This window comes from Ruditapes philippinarum, unplaced genomic scaffold (assembly GCF_026571515.1).
Source record: "Ruditapes philippinarum isolate M1 unplaced genomic scaffold, ASM2657151v2 ctg3906_1_1_1_1, whole genome shotgun sequence".
NCBI classification, from domain to species: domain Eukaryota; kingdom Metazoa; phylum Mollusca; class Bivalvia; order Venerida; family Veneridae; genus Ruditapes; species Ruditapes philippinarum.
The window spans coordinates 49,546-71,290 of NW_026860838.1; the positions used below are offsets into that span (position 1 = coordinate 49,546).

Below are 21,745 nucleotides of genomic sequence, written 5' to 3' on the forward strand. Positions count from 1 at the left end.
CATAAATGTGCGAGGGATTTAATAAGTCCGAGGGCTTCTACACGAAAAAAGGTGCATAAGCGCTATTCTTGCATAAAAGTGTACGTCTTTATTGGTACGCGTTTTCTTATCTGTGTTTCGTACAAAAAAAACCAACTGCTTGTGCCATGCTGTCCACGTGCTATTGCGATGTCATTTGATATTTTTTATTTGTTCTGGTCGTCAGACCAAACAAATAATAGAAGCGAAATTTCAGACTCTGTTATGCTTATTTGCAAAATCTGAAAGTAGTCCATCACGAATTCCTCGAAGCCGTTACTTCCCTTTATAAGAACACTTATGTAGAAAAATTAAGGCGAGATCACTGCGTAAAGATTATCAAATGACAGGCGCATAAATTTTCAAACCTCTGAGGGAAAGAAAAATATTTCCCGATTGATTGAAGATTTCTAATATTGTGCAATTCTTTAATATTTCCGCAAATTACCGGTAAAAGATTCAAATAATTTTGTTACGCGGATGAATATCATTTTAACCAATGAAAATTGCTCGGATATTTCCATAAAGCTTCGGATTATTGTGATCGCCTAATGAACATTTGTTATTTAGACTTTCTGAAAAATAAAGTAAGGATGTTGACTCTAGGACTGGGATTGATTATTTACATCAGTGTTAAACAACAGGTTTACCGAGAACAAAATATATCGAAATTAATTATGATTACAAACCCTAATTTATAATAATATGGTTTGCTTCAGGCTGATTTCGTATAACTTCCCTGTGATCCAGGGGTTACACGCTCGCTTAACAAGCAAGAAGTCTTGGGTTAGAATCCCAGATAAGGCATTCCTTTTTTAATTTTAATTTTTTAATTGTTTAAGCCAAAGAAACATTAAATTGAATATCAGTGTTGCTATCAGCCTTATTGCCAATTTATTACAGTTATAACACCGGAAACAGCATTATAAAAAACAAATTGGTTATTCATCTTTCTGACATTCTGAGACCCAAACAAATCCAGCGCATTCAGGGATTTTATTTTTGTAACGAAACTACCGTCGCTGTCTAACCAGTTAGCACATGTTACACGGCAACATGAGCATCGCATAAAAAACGTGCCGAACGTGATCCTATCCTTAACGCATGTTTTCTTTTTCTTCTCCGTTAAAGTAAAAAACATGTGTGTGCAGTTTTATGCAATAATCAATAAAGCATGCATGTCATTTGATTGTCACAAAGGTACCGTGATGTCGCCGCTAATTAAAAATGCAATTATACGTGTCGCATTCAGTATACACTAATTACAATTTCCTGTTAAGTATGTTATGACTCAACGTTTGTTTTTGCTTTGTTAAACCCTTGTCACACTAGGGCGAAGTTCTCACGGTGTCCAAAGAAAATTCAGAACGCCGAAATGAGAGCAAGAAGATCGCAAACATTGCCGCAGCATCGCAAAGGCATCGCATAGAACGCCGACCGACGGCGCGCATTTTGAGCATGTTCAAAACAAACGCCGTCACTCGACGTTCTGATAAGAGGGCAGTGTAATCGCAAAAGGACGCGCTTGTACGGAGATTGTGCAGTGCTTCTTCCAAGCTTATACTGCGTGTATACAGCGCTTTTACGGAGCTTTATTTTTCTAAATCGCTCTTATTGCGACTTTACGGCACCGTCACGCACTCGAGGCGATTTTACTGCGTCCATCTGAAATTACAGAAATACGGTAAGTTGAATCTCTACTTAAGACCATCCCGAAATTAAGAACAACCCTCTATTTAGACCAATTTTAAAAAGAAAGGAATTTTCTATTCTTTAAGTTGGTAACATGATCCACAATTAAAACCATCCCACTTATCTACTCTTAAGACTGCCAGTTTCAGTCCAAATTATGGGAAGTAGGCAGTAGCAGTAGCAGCAGTAGAAAACGTGAAGTTAGCAGTAGCAGTAGCACAGCAGTAGCAGTAGAAAAATTATAAAACATGAAGTTGGCAGTAGCAGTAGCTCAGCAGTAGCAGTAGCAAAATTATAAAACGTGAAGTTGGCAGTAGCAGTAGCTCAGCAGTGGCAATAGCAAAAATATATAACGTAAAGTTGGCAGTAGCAGAAGCTGAGCAGTATTCTTTAAAGCATGGCACTTGATGAAACAATGTGTGATTAGAAAATTGTATAAAGCCGAGAAAAAACTTCAGATTGGTTTAATGTTACTTTCTGCACATTTATTTTTGTGAAGAATTAATTTCTAAATTAATAGGTGAATTATGTACATGAAACAAGAATCATGAAAATTCAATCAATATTTTGAATATCTTAAGACTTATGTTAAATTAAGGATTCAATATTATAACATTAGTTTATATATATATTTGAAGGTTATGATATAATTGTATAAACATGTTTATACATAATAATTCAAATAAAGTGGTCATGAAATATATGTGCCTTGATAATTATATCCACAATTAAGACCACCCGCAATTAAGACCACTTTAGTCCAGTCCCTTTGATGGTCTTAATAGATGGTTTTCACTGTATATATAGAACGTGTTTGCAAGTAAATATCATTTTAACCATAGCTGATGAACGACAGCAAGCTGAAATATTGCTTTCTTGTATGCAGGTGCAGCAGGTACACGCCTGCTCAGAATGAGTTATCGCTGGTATATGAAGCACAATTTCAGCGCAGTGTGAGCGCCGCAAGAGCGCTGTGTGAGCACAGCGAACGCACAGTTGAAGCGCAGTCCGAACGCAGACAATCGCCAGTTAAAACGCCGTAAGAACGCATTGCAACGCCATGGAAGCTCCGAAGCAACGCATTATCGCCGTGACGACGCCGTGAAGTATACGGTACAGTAGAATCTCTACTTAAGACCATCCCGGAATTAAGAACAACCCTCTATTTAGACCAATATATACATCTATTCTTATTATTCAGCATTACCTGTTTCACCACTGATCAAAAATATCAGATTTTTCTTGCGATCTCGTGGCGCTTTATTAAATTTAACAACGCCGTGCAAACGCAGTAAAAGCGCAGTCTAGTGTGACAGGACCTTTAAGTATTACAACTAATAAACTGAAGCAGATTGTTCAATGAAAGTACATTCATGAACATGTATTAAAAAAGTCATGTTATATTGAAACGGCATCATAGTTATCCGATTCTTTTCATGTCCAAATGTCCCTCAACGAAAAAAAGAACACAATATCAAGTGAAAGCTGCTGTCAATGTTTGAGCCTGTTTGTAAAAATGACAAATTCTCAACATCAAGCTTACAATTGGCGACAGCTTGCCCTGTCTTCTTTTAAATGATTAATTAGTCATTTGCTAATTAACGCCAAAGTGATTCATCATAACGAGAGCGATGCCAATAGATTCACATATATCATATATCACGGTTTCATTAATTGCCTCATATTCTGTGTCGTCTGCTTGTTTCTTTACTGTATCATTTGTAATATGCTTTTGACATTTTACAGGCTGTTTAAGTTTAAAGTAATTTAAGGAACAAAACAGATATGTTCAAAGAAATACAAAGAAATATTCAGTTAATCGCAGTTTCAATTCAATAGATATTATTATAATACAGCAACACCTCTTTCAACATTGATAAATGTGAAAATAATGTTGCTTTGATATAACTTGAAATGATTTGATTCAAACTGCTTTTTTATTCATTACCGTATTTGTTCCCAGTGTTATACTGTTTACTGTCTGCGTGATCTAGGTAAAAGCGGCATTTATTTCAGAAAATAACACATGAAACTGATAACAGGAATCGATATGTCTATGTTTCTATGACAAAACTTTAGACAAAACACAAAAGATGAAATAGATTTGAGTATCGACAAATAATGGTACGATATGTCTGATTTGTTTGTGTGTGTATACTAATTTGTAAAAAACGTTTTGTCAATGATTGCTACTATTAGATTTTGATCCGTATGCTTACCGTGTTGTTCGTTTCAACGCTTTTCCATCCATATACGTTGTATTTGCACAATTTGGCATTACATATTTGTTATGTACATATAAATGTAATAAGTTATATTAGTTTAATATTTACTTCATTTATTCACGTACGTGTAATAAGTGTAATAAGTGAAAATAAATGATTCTGATTCTGCATATAATTGAAGTCCTGTGGTGTGTGATAGGATATACCAGGTGTAAAGTGTAGCCATTGAAAGTAGAATATTCTTGACGAAGAATCTTATTTCCATTTAAATATACAAAACATCAGATTTTTAGGATCGATTAATATCAAGAGTTGCTTTAAATTCAAAACATAAAATAATAAAAATGTTGTTTTTTTTCTTGTCAGTGGATATTTTATGACACATTTTTTTCTGACAGGTGTAAGTTATAAAAGCTTGTCATATCGTTCATCCTAGATCTCTTATAGTGCATCAAAAGTGTTCCATTTATCTTGAAATTTGGTTTTATGTTTCATTAACTGTGCAATTTTGTTCATTTCCCAATGGATCCGTTAAACAATAACATTAATCATTTCCCATTCGTACAATAAATTTAATGGAATATTAAGGAAAACAACAATAGCTGAGATACGAGACAAAACAAATCCTTGCCAAGAATTCTTTATTTGCATACATTCAAATCAATAATTTTACAAATCAAATTGCATGATTGTAAACAATTGTTTTCCAAATTCAATCGCAAAATTGCTTTTAGATTTTGGATTTTTTCTATTTACACAAATCTATTATCAATGAAGAAGAGTCTCTATATTTACACACAGTATTAAAAAAGTTAGATAGAATGCGATTTCATTAAAGTTCTTTATTGTGTTTGCTTCCAGTGCTTGCTATCTTTATAAATAATATCCCATTATATAACTCCACCATGTTTGTATGGATATACGCTTTAAAAAATCCTGATTTTAACAAAAGAAAAAAGATTTTTGAAGTAATGCGTGATTCCATTTGACGGCTGTTCTACAAGATCCATTGCTATCAGCAACATTTCTAACTGTCATATACGATATATCGTTAAATTTGGTGGAACAGAACTCAATGGTCACGTTAAGAATTTATGTTAAATGAACGATAAAATGTATATATTTAATTTTTGGGGTGTTATTTAATCTAGTTTTTTGAAGACAACAGTTGATTTTTGGGAAGGCGAAAAATAATTTCAAGTTGTCTAAAAAATAACCCAAATGTGGGTAACACACAAACACTTAGGCTTTGAAATTATTTTTTGTCCAATATAAGATTGAAGTTATCGGAATGATTCGCAACACATTTGCTTCGGCAGCGCCGTTCTTGGCCAATTTAATTTTTGTAAATGCTTACTAACTAGCAAATACATAAAGTCAATTTGTATAGTAAAAATTGCTCTGACGAATCTGGCCATTTCTTCTTATAAAATATTCTGAACACTTGACGTTTGTAAATTAAATGATATGATTCATCGATGCATATAAAAGAACTTATCTTACTAATTGCGTTGTTGGCCTTGGAATATTTCAAATGTAAAACTTGCGTCATAACATTTTGGAAAATATAATATTATGCTTACATGTGCGGTCATAAGTATAGGTTCTATATAAGTATACTATGAGACGCTATTATATAATTCTGAAGTTATGAAAGTGTTTGTTCGTTTTAGTTGGTTGGTTTTAACACCGGTTTTCACTTTCATTTTTGGTACAACCTCGGCGACCGGCCCATCTTAGGATCTGTCCATGACAACTATCAAGTAATTACCAATTTCTCCGCTAGTGGCTGACTTATAATCCCAAATTTTTTTTTGAAACGACCATAAAACTCAATTATTGAGATAAATTGTAACGAATGAATACATGTATATTTAATTAATTAAAAACATAATGTACTGCGTATGATTATGAATCAATATGATTTAACTAATTGTAACAGAGAAATTTCGCATCGCCCCCAAAAAAATAAAATTGCGACCCGAGGATTGTGAAAATGAAAAACACCAAAAAGAATTGGAAAAGATTAGTAGCATAATCTAGCATCAAAAAGAAACGTGTGATGCGCATTAAGAAATAGACAAAAATAAAAAAGACTACTTAAGTTGTGTTATTGATTTGCATGTATATTAACATCACTAGTCATTTAAGCCATTTATCGTTAGAATATTTTTTTTCAGACGCAATTGTTGTCTTTTCATAACAAAATGAAAGACTATAGGTGTACCAAAATTAAAAAAAGAATGGTTGATTAGAAATATTTCAAGAGTCATTTGCATACGCATTTTTCATGGTTGATTTTTGTTGCATTACTCATACAAGTTTTTTGCGGATGAACTAAGTGTTTCAATATTTCAAATCTTGGTATCACCAGGTTATCAAATTTAAGTATCAAATTCTGTTTGAAAATTGTTTTGCATCTTATTTCGAGAAACTGTCTGCCAAACATATTTCACCATAATATTTGAATATGAAATAATTTACTAGCATCAAAAAAGCTTATATACAATTACATGTATTATATGACATCAATTGTATATGCGCAATGTGTTGTCTAACTCTTTGCAAGTTTCAATAAAATATTGTTTCACTTGACACATACATGTATATCAAGAGGAGTGAATATATTTTGTCCGAATAAGTAAATACAAAAACGTAACTATACTTCTACATAAATCTGTAACAGGAAGTGTCTTGTTTAAAAACAACCTTGTTTAAAGACAGTTAGTGAACAAATGTATTCATTCGACTTATAGATTTATATATAATTTATTTAAATGTCTTATTTTAGCAGTTATATATATCATGTTATTATCAATAAATTGTGAAAAATTAGTATACTGTAAACAACAAAAATGCAGCATTATGATAAATATTATTGTTTTGTTATGGTAGTGGATTTTTTGTTCTTTTTGTAAGACGCAAAATATAACACTTTCCTGTTTACATAACGTTTTTTTCTTTATAAATTTTGAAATGACTAATATAACTGTAATACGATGTGTAACATCAAAGTAATATATTTCATTTAATCTGGTATTTACTTCTAATTTAAAAACAAATATATATTAATACGTAATATTCCAGTTTCGTTCAAGAATAAAACTCTCTCTATGATCTTCTAGAAGATATAAAATAGAATAGATACGGTAAAATGCGCATTTTCAAAGTGTCAATTATCGATTTTAATAGAAATCATTTCAAAGCGAATAAACATCAAAGCAACACCCCGTTTGAAATAATTTGCGTAATCAGGACAGCTAGTTGTTACGCTATCACATGCATCAAAAATGAACTCACAAGTCGATTCATATACATTAAAAATCGTTTTGATTTTGAATAATTAATTATAGAAAGTTACAACTGTTCAAATTGAGATGAATTTGTAGGGGTGTACAGTAAAATATTTTTTTTTTAATTTGAATAAAACGAATTTAAGAGGTCATGTATTTCATAGCGTAAACCAAAGGTAACATTCTTAATTATAAGTATTATATTTGCCATCCAAGACCTGGTATGTCATTTACGATATACTAAAATAGCGAAAACGGAATCCATAATAAACATCCAAAACGACAAAATTGATAATGTTGCAGACTCGGTTTGATTGTACGTTACTGTAAAATGCAAAACCATTTTTTTTTTGTTTTCTTTTAAATATACATAATGCAACTTCCTCATAACAAATATAATTGCTAGATAATTACATTCACACCTATAATGGAGATAGAAAATGTATTTTTATTGTTTGCAAGAAACTTGGAATCATTCCAGCTCAATTAAGTAACTCATAGTGCGCAATTATGGTGCATTTTTTATTAGGTTTGTTTTACACTATTCAAGAGGAGGGAAAAAAATAACACTGTTAGTTTTTCACATTTTTTATCAAAATAGATAAATAAGGGTCCAAAATGTTGTAGACACAGTTTGATTGAGCCTGTTATGGACAGTACTGGAAAGTGCAACCTACCGTCCTCGCCCCGTAGCACCGGCTTAACCTTTTACCCCATGAGCATATTGCGAAAAATGGCCGTTTTCATTGAAAAGCCTCCTGTAACAAGTTCAAACTGCTATGAAACTGTGAAAAATGCTTCAATACTAATGAAACAAACTTGGCACAAATGTTGACTTCAACATAGCCTCTGTAACAGCATGCTCAATGGTAAATTTCCTGTTACCATGGCAACGGGGGGACGTCTCAAAATTGCCAAAAATCACTATTTTGCATTGTTTTTTTCCATCAAAACTGATTTCAAAGTGCTGCAACTTCTCAATGAATTTAGATAGAGTAAAAGGCTTTTCAGCGTCGGTTACTAGTTACCCTAAGATCGACCTGAGGCCATTTTTAGCATGTCACATGTCCAAAATTTTCTTGGAGATGAGAGGGAGTCCGCCCCCCCTCAAACCCCCAAAACCGAAGGGGGCACATCCCCCTTCTGGCAACCCCCTGATGTAATATTTGGCTGGGGGACGGCGCCGAAAAAGTGGTCACTTTTTTAACAACATTTCTCAAACAAAAAACAGTGTTTGGGGCCTAAATAGGGCATTTTCTCACTGTTTGATGCCTCAAAAAAAAGGGGGGGGGGGGCAAAAAGTCGTCGAAACACGCTTATATAAGGGAAAAGGTTAACAAAAATGATGAAAAACCTTGGAATTACACAAAAACTAGATTTTCCATGTTAACACATGCCGTTACACCGAAATTTGGTGAAAAATTGTTGTTTTTTGACATTTTTTATTTTTTTCATTAAGCAATATTCAACATGAAATTTTGAATTTAAAAACGTCCGCAGGTTTAGATCAATATAGACACAATTTACATGCGCAAATGTCGAATTATATGAAAAAGAATATCTTTAAAAGACAGGGCATAAATTCCCCATGAAAATATAACAAACATTTTCATATAGAGACTTTAACATTTATCACATCCAATAACAAGTGTCTTGTGCAAACTTAAATCAAAAAATAAATTTTTTTCCTAATTTTGTTAGTTCAAATTTCCCGAATTGTTTTCCCCGTCAGAAAATATAAATTTGTCCATTTGATCAAACTGACCGGTTTGGTTCTAACTAAGGGTCCACCCTGTAACTGAAATTATTTAATTAAAAAATTGATAAAAAACTAACCTGTTTACAAACAAAAGGACTTTAAAAAAAGGAAAAAAATTTAAAAACCCCTGAAAATTTTTTTTAAATTTTTTAAAGGGCCTTTTTAGTATACTGAAATTTCCCTAAATGGGGACCCATCTAATATTAAGTCTTTAAATAACAATTATCTTTGGCTGTGATTATGCTTACCTATGCTTTATAAACTGTGCAAACAAAAAGTAGTTTATAGCTTTTGCTGATACCATCAAACTATTAATATAAGTTATATAAACTTCCTGTTGGCAGAATATCATTTCTTGCGATGCACCCATATCACACTGAAAGATATTTGGCAGCTAATATCTATCATAAGATACGAGACATTTGTGTTGTAAAATGCTATATGGTAACGAAGTTGAACAAAGCTTTAAATGACGATTTAATTTAAGTTTGATTATCTTCCTCTACTCATATGAGTCATAATAGTAAGATTTATGTATGATTAATATCTCCAATTCTCCCAAAGGATCAAACAGTTTGTTTCAATTCTTTACATTGATATTAATTTGTTACAATCAATAATATCATAGCGTTCATCTGGTAATCACAGAGGTATTGTTCTGTCACCACGAATTACACATGCAATTGCACGTGTCGCATTGAATGTTCCTTAATTAAAAATTTCTTTTTATTTTGATATGTCTGATTTTTTGTTTAGGCTTAAATGTTGTATTTTTTATTGGTTATTACTGCCAGATGTTTGAATAACAGATTGGATAATGTTGTTGTGGTCCTTTTTAATAGCTAGTAACAAATGCAAAATAAACGATAAAGGGATATTCAATCTCTTTATGGAAACGAATGCTCATGTATTTTATGTAATTGATAATTATAATATCTTGCAATATCACAATAATAAATATAACATGATATGCATTGAAATGCATATAGTCTATGATTGTTTGTTAGGTAAGTAAAAATGGCATGAAATATTACATGGCTTTTTTGGTATTACGGCGCGCAAACATATATTGGTTTCGTGTTAGCGATAACATAAAACAGTGTTAGTCTCCACTGCATGTATGTAGGTAATTATTTGGCGATTATATTTGTTGCGTGATAGACGAGTTATGTATCAGAATAGACAAAAAAAGTTGTAGAAGAGATTCAACAGCATGTAGAGCTGAAGATAATTATACATTGAAGATAAAACATATATTTTCTCTTGCAATAGTGACGAAATCTATCTTTGTCAAAATGATGTTTTCAACATTCTACTTTTGAAACAAGGTCGAAATTGTAGCATGTATCCCGTCAATGAATTTAATGATTTACCTTTTTCCCCAAAATTTTAAAATTCGGCACGCAAAAAACAGTTTAAAATTAAATCGTTTTTTAAAAGGGGAGATTTTTTAAAGAAGAAATATGAATTGGGAAAAACCCTGGGAAATGAAAGGCAAATTTTAAAAACCTTTAAGGGTTTTAATAATATGAAATTTTTCTTTTTTAAAGATTGGGGTACGAAAACACTCACCAATGAATAGCTGTTTCAAAAAAGACTGACTTATATTATTTTGTATTAAAAAGTATTTCTCCCCAAAGAAAATGCATCATAGGATCACGATTTTTAAAAATTTTTTCTATTTTAAATTTAAATTAAAAGGAGAATTTTTTTAAAATTTGTATTTTAAATTACACGAGATAATTCAAGCTTTTTTGTTGTTGAAAAATTGCCATTCAAAGTTTAAGAAATAACAGCAACATATGAAGTGAATATATTGCAGACAAAGTTTGAGCCAGTTCGTGCAGTTTTGCATAATCAAAGTCTGTGACTGGCCTTTCGTGAAAACTTGCTCAGAATCTTCTTTATGACTGATTAGTGCATTCTATACATAGCCAAGAAGTTGGCCAATATCTTTTATAATTTAATCCACTCTAATGTCAAAGTATAATTTTCTTCTGTCTGTTTGTGTTGTTTTTGTTTGTTCCTGTACCGTATCGTTAACGTAACAGGCTTACAGTTGAATTTGAATGTATTGGAGCGAATATTTTAATTGAATTAATTAAAGCTAAAAGGAAACCATCTGTTCATCGATTGTTGATTACAATTATTATGAAAACACGTGTTTCTGCACAAAGAAAAGCGAAAAAGTGTTTTCTTTGATGTCATTCCTTTTTAAATTAATTGAAATGATATCGATTAAAATTATGAAAAATCTTTTTGAAAAGCCAATACACAGGCATCTTTTCTTTTTAATGTTCAATACTCGTTGAATTCCTTGATTAATGTAATAATATCATTTTCATTTTCTATGTACCTATGGTAGAAACGTCATGTCACATAATTAAAACAAGTTGAAACCGATCGACTGAATATCATATGTTGCTTTAATACAGTTCTTTGAATCTTTAAATATAAACTATGAATCATGCATGCATTTTTGTGAATTGTTTCATACCCTGATGGACTCATTTATTGAAACAATAATCTCGCACATTTCTATTTACTGATTCATCTGAGAGAATAATGGTATAAAGCAAATTTAGTGGTACGAGAAGCACCAATTCTGCAGATTTAATTTGAAGAGTGCTGGCTTATAGATAAACACAAATTGCATACATTCCAATCAATACTTTATACAAATCAACTTGCATGATTCTCAACAAAAGCTTTCAAAATCAAATAGAAAAGTTTATAATTGTATTATTTCCATATCAGCAAAATTAAATGTGGATGTTCTCTATATATTTTACAGCAATAACAAAATGTTATTACGTTAGAATTCGATTTGTTAAAAAAATTTAAATGTAACTTGTGTGTTTACTTTCGCTGTTGGCAATTGTTTCCTGAACATATTTTTGCAGTATTTCTTACATAAATAATAGCATTATATGATATCATATCAAACATGTTTTGATCATAAATTCGGAAAATCTGGCTACATTTTCAAGGAAACAATAGACGGACAACTGTTTTTCACTTTTTTGACTATCCTGAACCTCATGATTTTTTATGTATTTTTAGTCAGATATTTGTACAACTGATTTATAATTGTTATCAGTTCGGTTGCATGGTTGCATTTAGAAAGTTGTGTGACTAGATGCATTCATACCAAAGAGAATATAGGTGGAATAATTGTTACAGGTTGTTATGAAAATATCTTAAAATAGGGGTTATCATGAAAATATCTGAGCATTGTTTAATATATATAACATGGTTGTCGTTTATCAGCGCGTTTTTTTAACTTTCCAAAGACCAACTTTATTTGTCATAAAATTCTGTTTGTAGGAATCGCCGTTATGAATCCCCATGGCGAACTATAAAAGTCTGTGCAAGAATAATGTCGCTCATTTTTAATGAAACAAAAACTATGATGGTGTTTGTATAACAGTAAAAAGAGTCAGATTCGAATATATGTTATGAAATTTCTACTCTACAATGTTCCACTGGATTTTTAACAAAGATATCACTTCTGGTGGGCGAGAACAGACATATCCGTATTTTGTGCTTGAAAGAGAGTGCAGTTTCACCTTCATCGCTATTTCACAGACAATTTGCAAAGGTACCTTCGTGCTTGGAACTGTTAGACAATATTATCATTGACAGGTACATGCATGTATACACAATCCGATAGGGCTTATCAGTTGCTATATCTCTTCAGTTCTTGTTTATTGGTGGTGCGCTTCTTATTTCAAAGTTGGTGGCCTTCATGAGACGAAAATAAACATGTTAAATGTAATGTAAATTGTGAGTGAAATACGGTGGGTATTTTATGCTGGTAATAAAAACAAACATTTCACAAACAACATAACATTTAATATAATATCATAAAACATGCTCCAGTCATTTTTCTCTAATATTTCGTAGCTATATAATGACATCAGATCAATATCAATAAACAGATCCATAAAATCAAAATTCAGTAAAACATACAGATAGATTTTCACCTTGTTTCAATCCGGGTTTACAATTTAAAGAATGACTTATCTAAGTCTTTCGTCTATGTAATCATAAAAGCTTTAGTTCAAAAGTCCCTTTGACTCATTCCAAAATTCTGATCAATGACTGATGTGATAAATATTCAGAATGTTTCAAAGATATTGGGCATATATTATACAACTCTATTGCTGCTTGGAGAATTTTAATTTACCAATCATTACTATCTAGTTGAAATGGCATGTAACGCTGGAGGGGAAATGAAATGAAATTTTGTTTTTAAATCAGACTGAAACGGCAAATCAATTCTAAAATCGAGTTAAAATCAAAACATTGTGCTTTTGAAATATAGGTCTTTTTCATTTTAGAGAATTTGATTTAAAAATATCTTTCTACGAGGCAAAAATTAAAAAAAAGATACACAAATTATATTTCTAACAAGAACAAATATATTCAAATTTGTTTTCCTTTAAAATGCCTAAGCTTTAGATTCATTTTAGTACCCCAGTAATGAACGAAGCACAGATTTATCAGAAACATGTTTAAATTGTTTAAAAGTGAAACACACTGTAGGATACAAATTGATTTGATAAGGAAGTTTGGAATTCCACAAACCGAATAACTTAAGCTTTGACTTTCAATTTTCAGATTACATTTTTTTACATCCCAAAAAGAATGTCAAGAAAACATTAGTTTCTCCTTTTCTGTTCAAAACTTTCAAAGAACATTTTCTGATGCTATTTCTAATTGACCGTCTTAAGGTCATTCACAAAAGAACATAGCATTTTATGAGTCCTCTGAGAAATATGTTTGATAAACTGATTAAAACAGCGAATATAATCTTAGACAATATAAAATATATTGATAATTGTGTTACTAGTATCAGAACAAACAAACATACTGATTTGACTCATTGTTTAACTATAAGCCATCAAGTTTTTTGAAGACTAAAATTTTGGATTTAATTTTATTTTTGCCTTGAGTTTCAATTATACATTGATAAAATTTAATCCATGAAAAAAAAATATCAGAATATCTCGTTTTTTCCACTAGGGTGTCGCTTATAGTATTATACATTGGTGAGCTTTCAGCAAATCTTACAAAGATCAATAGCTGCTTCCACGTGTTCAAAGCCATTGACCTTTGCGAGGCCAAACCACTGACAAAAACACACACAAAGATTTTAAGTTGACTGAACACAATACAATACAGGAATTATAGCACCATTCATAAATATCAGCATCGGTTAATACAAATAATATACGACTTCTGTTGCATAAACTTTCAGCCTCTTTTAAGACTTATACACTATTCAACAAATCATCGCAACTTTATCTGTCCCCTTTTCAGAAGATGTCAATGAACTTTTTGAATAATTCACAAATGATCCTTTGTGTAAGACTAAATAAATAGTTAACTTTCTTCGTTTGATATCACTTAATAGTGTTACATATTCTACAACGGTTCAACTAACATTTTACAATCGCAAACACACTTTAAGGGTTGTCAAGCAACGAGCCAACTTTGCATAAATTCTATTAAAATTTAGTATCAAATCTATTCCTCATCGTCCCGTCTGGCCATTTGCATATTGTCATATAAACTCACTTTCGATGATGAGATTTGCTCAAATGTCATTGGCCGCCTTTGTGAAGGCTGGGTCAATGGCTGTGGGGGAGGAAGGTCATCAAAGGCGGGGTTAGTCTGGCGCCAATTTGATTGATTGCCAGTATTTTTGTATTGCCACACTGTTTGTTGGGGCGGAGGTTGCGTATGTTGCCATTGCTGGTTGTATAAATTTTGTTGTTGCTGTTGTTGTGGCTGCTGCTGTTGCCATGACTGCTGCCACTGCTGTTGCGTGTTTGGCTGATATGTCTGTTGTGGCAACATTGAAACCATCTCACCAGTATTATCATAATCATCGTCTGAGTGCCGCCTCGCGGGCAAGACATTTGATCTAAGACTATGCCCTTGTTCTGACTGGTATGGGCGAACTTGAGCCATTCTCCCTCCTTCAGAACCCCTTTGGACTGACCCGTATCCACTTTGAACATGAATTGGCACTTGAACTACGTTGCCCCCACCTTGCACTTGACGTCTTTGATTTAATGAGCTATAAGGCGTGGCCACGGAGGGGTCACTTAAATATGCAAATGACGCTAATGTTGACATGTCAGACGACACTGAACTGGGACCGGATTTTACTGACGCAGGAGTCATGCCTCCTTTAGAACTTGAATATTCATTAGATCTTAAAGAATCTCCTTGTCTACCAGACATATAACCGCTGGTAAAACTTTCATTTGAAGTTGGAGATATTGTCACGTGTTTCTTGTTAAGGGTGCTAGACTGTCTACCGTCTCTAAGAACGCCATTCGGTACTCTCTTATCTGATGTACCATAAGAAGAAAACCAGTCTCCGTCTACCTGATCTCCTGTCATAACCGTCTGAAATAAGCAATAGTATGATATTGTCATAAATAACAATCCTTAGAATAGTCTAAAAATACAATAGTTGTAAGTTAATTAGGTTATTATGCCTTTAAGTAGTGATCTTGTTGAAGCGAATCGTGTGCTTATATTGTGAAAATTGTGGTAAAACTCTATGATTTGCTGCTTTTAGTTTCAAAATCATGATAATCTGCTCTGTAAAAAAACAATCTGGAAAGGCAGATTTTCGAAAGGCAAATAATTATAGCAGTAGGGTTGGTTTAATTGAGACTGTTTAAGGAAAATGATGAAAAGTGCAATATCTCCCACGCTCCCTAACACCGGCTAGCACTATAAGTACCAATTATCTCGAAGAATAGTCCTTTAAATGGTATACGAGTATAATCTAGCATTGAAATAAAGAACAATTAAATACTCTGTTGAAATGTTGAAATAGTTAAGTGATAGTAACGAATGTTGTTATTCGTCCTTTAAGAAAACATACATGATTGAAAATGAAGCAATATATTTTCGATTCCATTTTCACAAATACTAACATTGATATGTTTTTTTTTTAAAATTTAGTCGTTATATTAATCCGATAAAACTTAAAATAGTTATTTCTGTTATTTCTAAAAAATAATTTAAAAGATGTTAAATAGCCAAATATTTCTAAAAAATAATTTAAAAGATGTTAAATAGCCAAATAGCAAAAAAATAGTGTAAGAAGAATTGCTACCGTTTCAATTGTCTGTGTTTCTACGTCTCTCACATGCCAAATGCACCACGCATGCGCGCATAGAATTATGCAAACAAGTAGAAGGACGATGCCTACTGCAAGCAACACACCTCCGATAATTGCCAGAGCTCTGAAAATATAAAAGTGTCATATTGTAATATATTTGTAAGCGTACAGTGTAACCTGTGCAGAGTGACCCTCTGTAGAGCCATAGCCTCTTGACAATAACAATTCTGATTCTCCAAAAATAAGATTTTACAAAAAATTTAGACTATCTATAGCAATACCCTCTCAGCAAACGGCAAATATATGTCTCCTAAATGATGTGTTATGTATCGATTGAAAAGTTTTATTATAATATCAAAATTTATATTCATTGTATATCTAAATTATTATGCATGTTTAGCAACTGACCGCTTTATTCAATTGAAACAAAATAAAATACAAATTATTTTCTTTGATAGTGGCTGAAAGTGACAAGAGTTATTATACCTTGTATTTGATAGTACTGCCTTAAAGTTAATGTAATTACTTAGCATAAGTACTTGGCCTTATAATATTATCACTATTATTTTCGATAACGCAAAAATATATCAAAAGATATCACTTAGCTAAAAGTGTTTTGGCACTTTAGAAACGATAACCCATTTTCTATTAATTTAAGCATTACGTGTAATTAGTCACTTAACTGTGATACAGTTCTATTTTAGTGAAGGCGTCATTTAACTTTCAGAAATATTATTTTTGACAAACCAAAATTGATAATAAGACAACGCATGGGACGAAACAACATCAATTCATAACTTAAAAGTCAATATCAATTTGACTCAAAAACGTCTTATTTCAGAGAATGTACTTTTTTCGTTCTATTGAAAAGCTGGATAATAAACTGTTTTGACGTAGGAGGTTAATTTATAGCATAAGTAAAGTGGTGTTTAATGTGTTGTTTCCTAGCAACACCAAAAACATCATTGCCAATGAAATCCAGAAACCTTGCAGAATGTACAACAAGTGGTTAACTCATTATTCTGTCAAAATTATGTCTATTCAAGATCTCGTACTTGGTTTTTAGATATAAATGAAATGAAGCCTATGTAACAAGCCACTACATATACATATCAAGGTAAAATGTTAAAAGAAGTCATGTTAGCCTTCATTCTTTTTCCAGTATCGGTAACACATTTCTGTTATATATTTATATGCATTTGAATGCCATAAACACATTGACATTTCTACATATTTGTAAATCTAAATAAGTATTATATTTATCAAGAATACTTTAATGAACATGTAGCTAAACATTCAATAAAAAATATAGATCGATAATAAGATAATAATATTAACGAAAGAAAAATCAGCAATTCATTCATGCATGTCCGCTTACCAAATAACAGTGATTTCACATTAAATAATTATACAATTGTACAATACACGATGTGATAAAAGTGCCCCTGTGAAAAAGTCAGAATTTGATAAAAAAAAAAATGAAATTCATCTTCGCTGCCATAATATTAACAAGATTTACAGAAAAGCTAGATTCGAATTTTACATGAACAGAAAAATGGGGTATCTGGAAAAAAAGCTATTGATTTAATCTAAATCGTGATAAACACAGCTGGATTAGTCCTCTAAAGTAAAAATGTATCCATTAATTTGAATGAAAAATTTAATCTTATCTGTTCGTCTATTTTTTTCTTTCTTCAAGCTTAAAACGGTTAGATTTTTTTTCAAAGATTGCAAAACATCGCATTCTTTTGGAACAACCTAAGATACGATCGACGCTAAAAATATCATGCACCCTATAGACGTGTTAGAAAACGGTTCTTTGTTTAAAGGAAAGAAAATTCAATTCGTCCGTACTTAGTTTAGAAACAAGGAGATTCATTTTAGAAAATAACACATCTAAAGCGAAAATAACTGGTTTTTCCCCCATGACTTTGTGTGAGATCACTTGAACTTTGTACTCTGATAACCTCTATCTTTTGGCTAAAACGGCCTTCTTTTTGTGCAAAAACTCATACAATTAAACATGCACTGTTATGTCGTAACAATGCACCCCTCTGTTTGTAACGGCTCTAGTAATATTTCAGCTGTCGAGCTGATGGAACAATAGATAACAGTCCAAATTATCCTCGAAGGAATGTCTTGGAAACAAATGAAGATCTTTTTTTTATCAAAGAATGCAGACTTTTCATTTAAAGGCACGTTAAATCTCAGAGATGATTACGATGTTTTATCTAAAGTAAAGGAAAATCTGTGTTCTTTAATGCATTTATAATGGATTTAGGACATGTTAGAAGCAATAATTTGTCATAAAAGTAGTTAAAGATATACTATGCTCATCTTTGAGTAAAATATTTAAATCGAAGAAATTTATCAAAACCTATGAAATTCTAACTGAATATGTCTAATTCAAATAAAAATAAATAATAATCTATATTGGAAGTCACGTTCTCTATTACAGGACAAGTTAAGTTGGTATTTTCTTTAAAAAAAACTGCCAGTTTTTAACGACACCATATATACATATTGTGACGACCTATGTGTGTTGAATTTTAAACATGACATATTAACTTTGTGTGAAGTCAAAACATATTTATTTCATATTTACAAAGAGACTGTGTAGCAATTATCAATATTTTCTGATATCAAATTTGAGCATAGCTTATCTTTAAACGTAAACAAAGTGATAGTTTGTCTTCCATATTAAATACAAAATCACTGTTACCTATGCTAATGGTAAAAAAGCAAAATATGGAACTCCCTCCGTTAAATGACCAATGAGTACCGATTTGGAAATTGTAGCTTTTGAGAAAGAACAGTATAAGCCAATTTTTTTTAATGTTCAATGTGTCTTTAAGGTCGATATTCATATATATGGTTAAAGGGAATTGGTCCATATTGTAAGATCTTTAATACTATAAATAATTATGATAATATTAAGTATCATACGTTATAACAAACCAAGAAAGATTTATATATGGCTGTTGTTGGTAAGCGATAGATACATGTTCTGATATGACATATCAATATACTAGTATAGCAAATTTTGAATAGTTCTAGAACAAAATATTAGTATCTGTCATATAAATGATAAATATACAAGTCATACTAAGTCACTTAAGAACTTTATCAACAATTTGTTTTCCCATAAATATTTCATGAGAACTTTCAAATGATGCATTTCTATTGTTTTAATCAATTTTTGAAATAATTATGGATGGTGGAAAAAATGTGCTCATTGCAGACCAATCCACTTAAACACGATTATTTTTATACTACTATAAACACAGAAAAAAGTGCGCGCATGATTCCAGCAAAACTGTAACTGATTTATATTAAAATAATGTCACGTGAAATGATATAGTTGTACATCACCACATCATAAATTAATTTTTATATGATTTTATATGATTGATTATCAATTACACACGCTGAAGATTTTTATAGAGCACAATCTAATACAGAAACCATATTTCTGATCAATGTATACAATAAAGACACCTCTCAGGCAGCCATACAACCTCGTGTGAACAATGTATACAATCAGGCAGTCATACAAATCTTGTATATCTGCTATCATAGGATAAAATCACATTCAGCCTATCTCGATGAAACGCCTGCCAACAATACATCGAGTCTAAAATTAACGCTATGTAGCTTGCCGACAAATACCATATGTTACGTAATTTGATTTGTCGGCGATTGTGTCATGGTTTCAAGACACTGATATCTTGTTGCTATTGTTGTTGATGTTGTTGTTTTGTGTTCGTGTCCTTTTCCGACCAGTGATCATTTGTTTACCGCATCGTCGGATACCCATATTTAATACATGCAACATAACATGTAATCAATAATTGTTAATGGTTCGCCCGTGGATATCCGACGATGGTTAACCGGTGTATGTATAATATTATGTTCAGACATGGTGAGGCTGCCTCTTGGCTCATTTTTCAAATAATTTGGTGATTTTTGTCTGGTTAATTAAATGAATAGATTGATTAAATGGTGTTATTTCGCATGTGAGATAATCATTACTACTATTTTGGGTGTTCTAGTGAACATTGCAACGCTTATACTGAAATTAGGAAAAATTCGATTTTCAATTTAATTTTGAGCATATTTCTTTATTATCCTTTGCAGATTTTTCTATTTTAAGTGCTTCATTGATTTATGTACGAATTTCAAATTTTCTGTTTTTAGGGCTTTTGACCTCAGTGGAGCTGCTTTAAAAATGACCAGGCTTGATTTATTTTCTCGGTGTTTATCGTTAATCGGTAGTCTGCCATTTATGACCGAGAAAGTCATGTTAGAACAAGTAAAGCTTTCACCAGAACATATTCTCACTACTGTAAACAATCTTATCAATCAAACAGGTCAGTATATCACTCTTGTGTAAAACGACACTAACGGTATTTACAAACCATTGTCCGTCAGAACAATTACCCTATGTTAAAAGGAAGTTAATCTCTGGTTGTAGGCCACTAAATCTAACAGATGCCCATCTCCACTCCCAATGAAAATACGTGACCTTCAAGAAAACACATGGCCTTCCAGTTAAAGTAGCAGTTATACTGAACGTACGTAAATCTTTTATATCATAGTCATAAACCAACACAACTCAAATTAATTGAGACAGAAGGTAAGCAGATTTCTTGCCTTGGAATGACATCAACAACAAACAACAGAAATTGATACATTGTTTATATGGAAGCGTCAACAAAACGACAAAATAAAGCTAAATACGCAGTTTGAAACAACTACCAATACAATTTGAATCATGTGCTTCTGATAGCATATAAAAATGTGTCCTCTTATATTGGCAATTTTAACAAGCTTCATTTGAGATAATGGGCACTGACATTCATTTCACTGGAATTTCCAGAAAAAAATTAAAATGCCTTTACCAACCCCACTACCATTTTATGTGAAATATAGACCTTTTTTTTTATTCTGGTTTCTTTTCGGAACGGTTGTTAAATGTGGAAAATAAAATATCACAATCATAAGCCTGCTATTAAAACATACAATATCTCGAAGAAATAGAATTCATTCATTCGTTCATTCGTTCGTCCGTCCGTCCGCCCGTCGTTCGTTCGTTCGTTCGTCCGCCCGTCCGTCCGTCCGTTCGTTCGTTCGTTCGTTCATTCATTCATTCATTTATACATTTAACTCATTTAATTCTTTCAATTCATTCATTCATTTATTTGTTTAAACGTTTCTCCTTCACGAAAATTAATTATGAATATATCACAAGCATTGACCTTTTCTATCACAATAAATATATTCTTCCAGCACCTTAGTGCACTAGCAGAAACAAACAATTTTTCGATGGCACACGTCAAAAGATTGGTTAGGTTCAAAGCAGGTTATAAATTTACCGACACTGCTATATCGTCTGCCAATAAAAAAGATCAGGTGGTTCTGGAATATCACGGAATGTCTTTTCTAAAAATGATAATTCATAACGTTCTTAGAACGATGCACCTGAACTTTGCAACTGTAGGTTTCTATGTATGTTGTTCGTAACCAATATTATAAAAGTCTATTGGTTTATACAGAATTTATTTTAGTTCGATTGTGTAGGAAGCTATAAGCTTATAGACACACTTTC

General features: G+C 31.9%; 1 protein-coding gene across 1 annotated transcript; it reads right to left on the reverse strand.

Moving 5' to 3' along the window:
* Positions 1 to 12,827: 12,827 nt before the first annotated feature.
* LOC132713520 (uncharacterized protein DDB_G0283357-like) lies at positions 12,828 to 16,261 on the reverse strand (the record flags this gene model as incomplete). Its single annotated transcript, XM_060696162.1, is given in 2 exon segments — positions 12,828 to 15,410; positions 16,132 to 16,261. Coding segments are annotated over 2 exon segments (1,021 nt in total), but the record flags the coding sequence as incomplete, so codon positions are not given.
* Between the last annotated feature and the right edge of the window lie 5,484 nt (positions 16,262 to 21,745).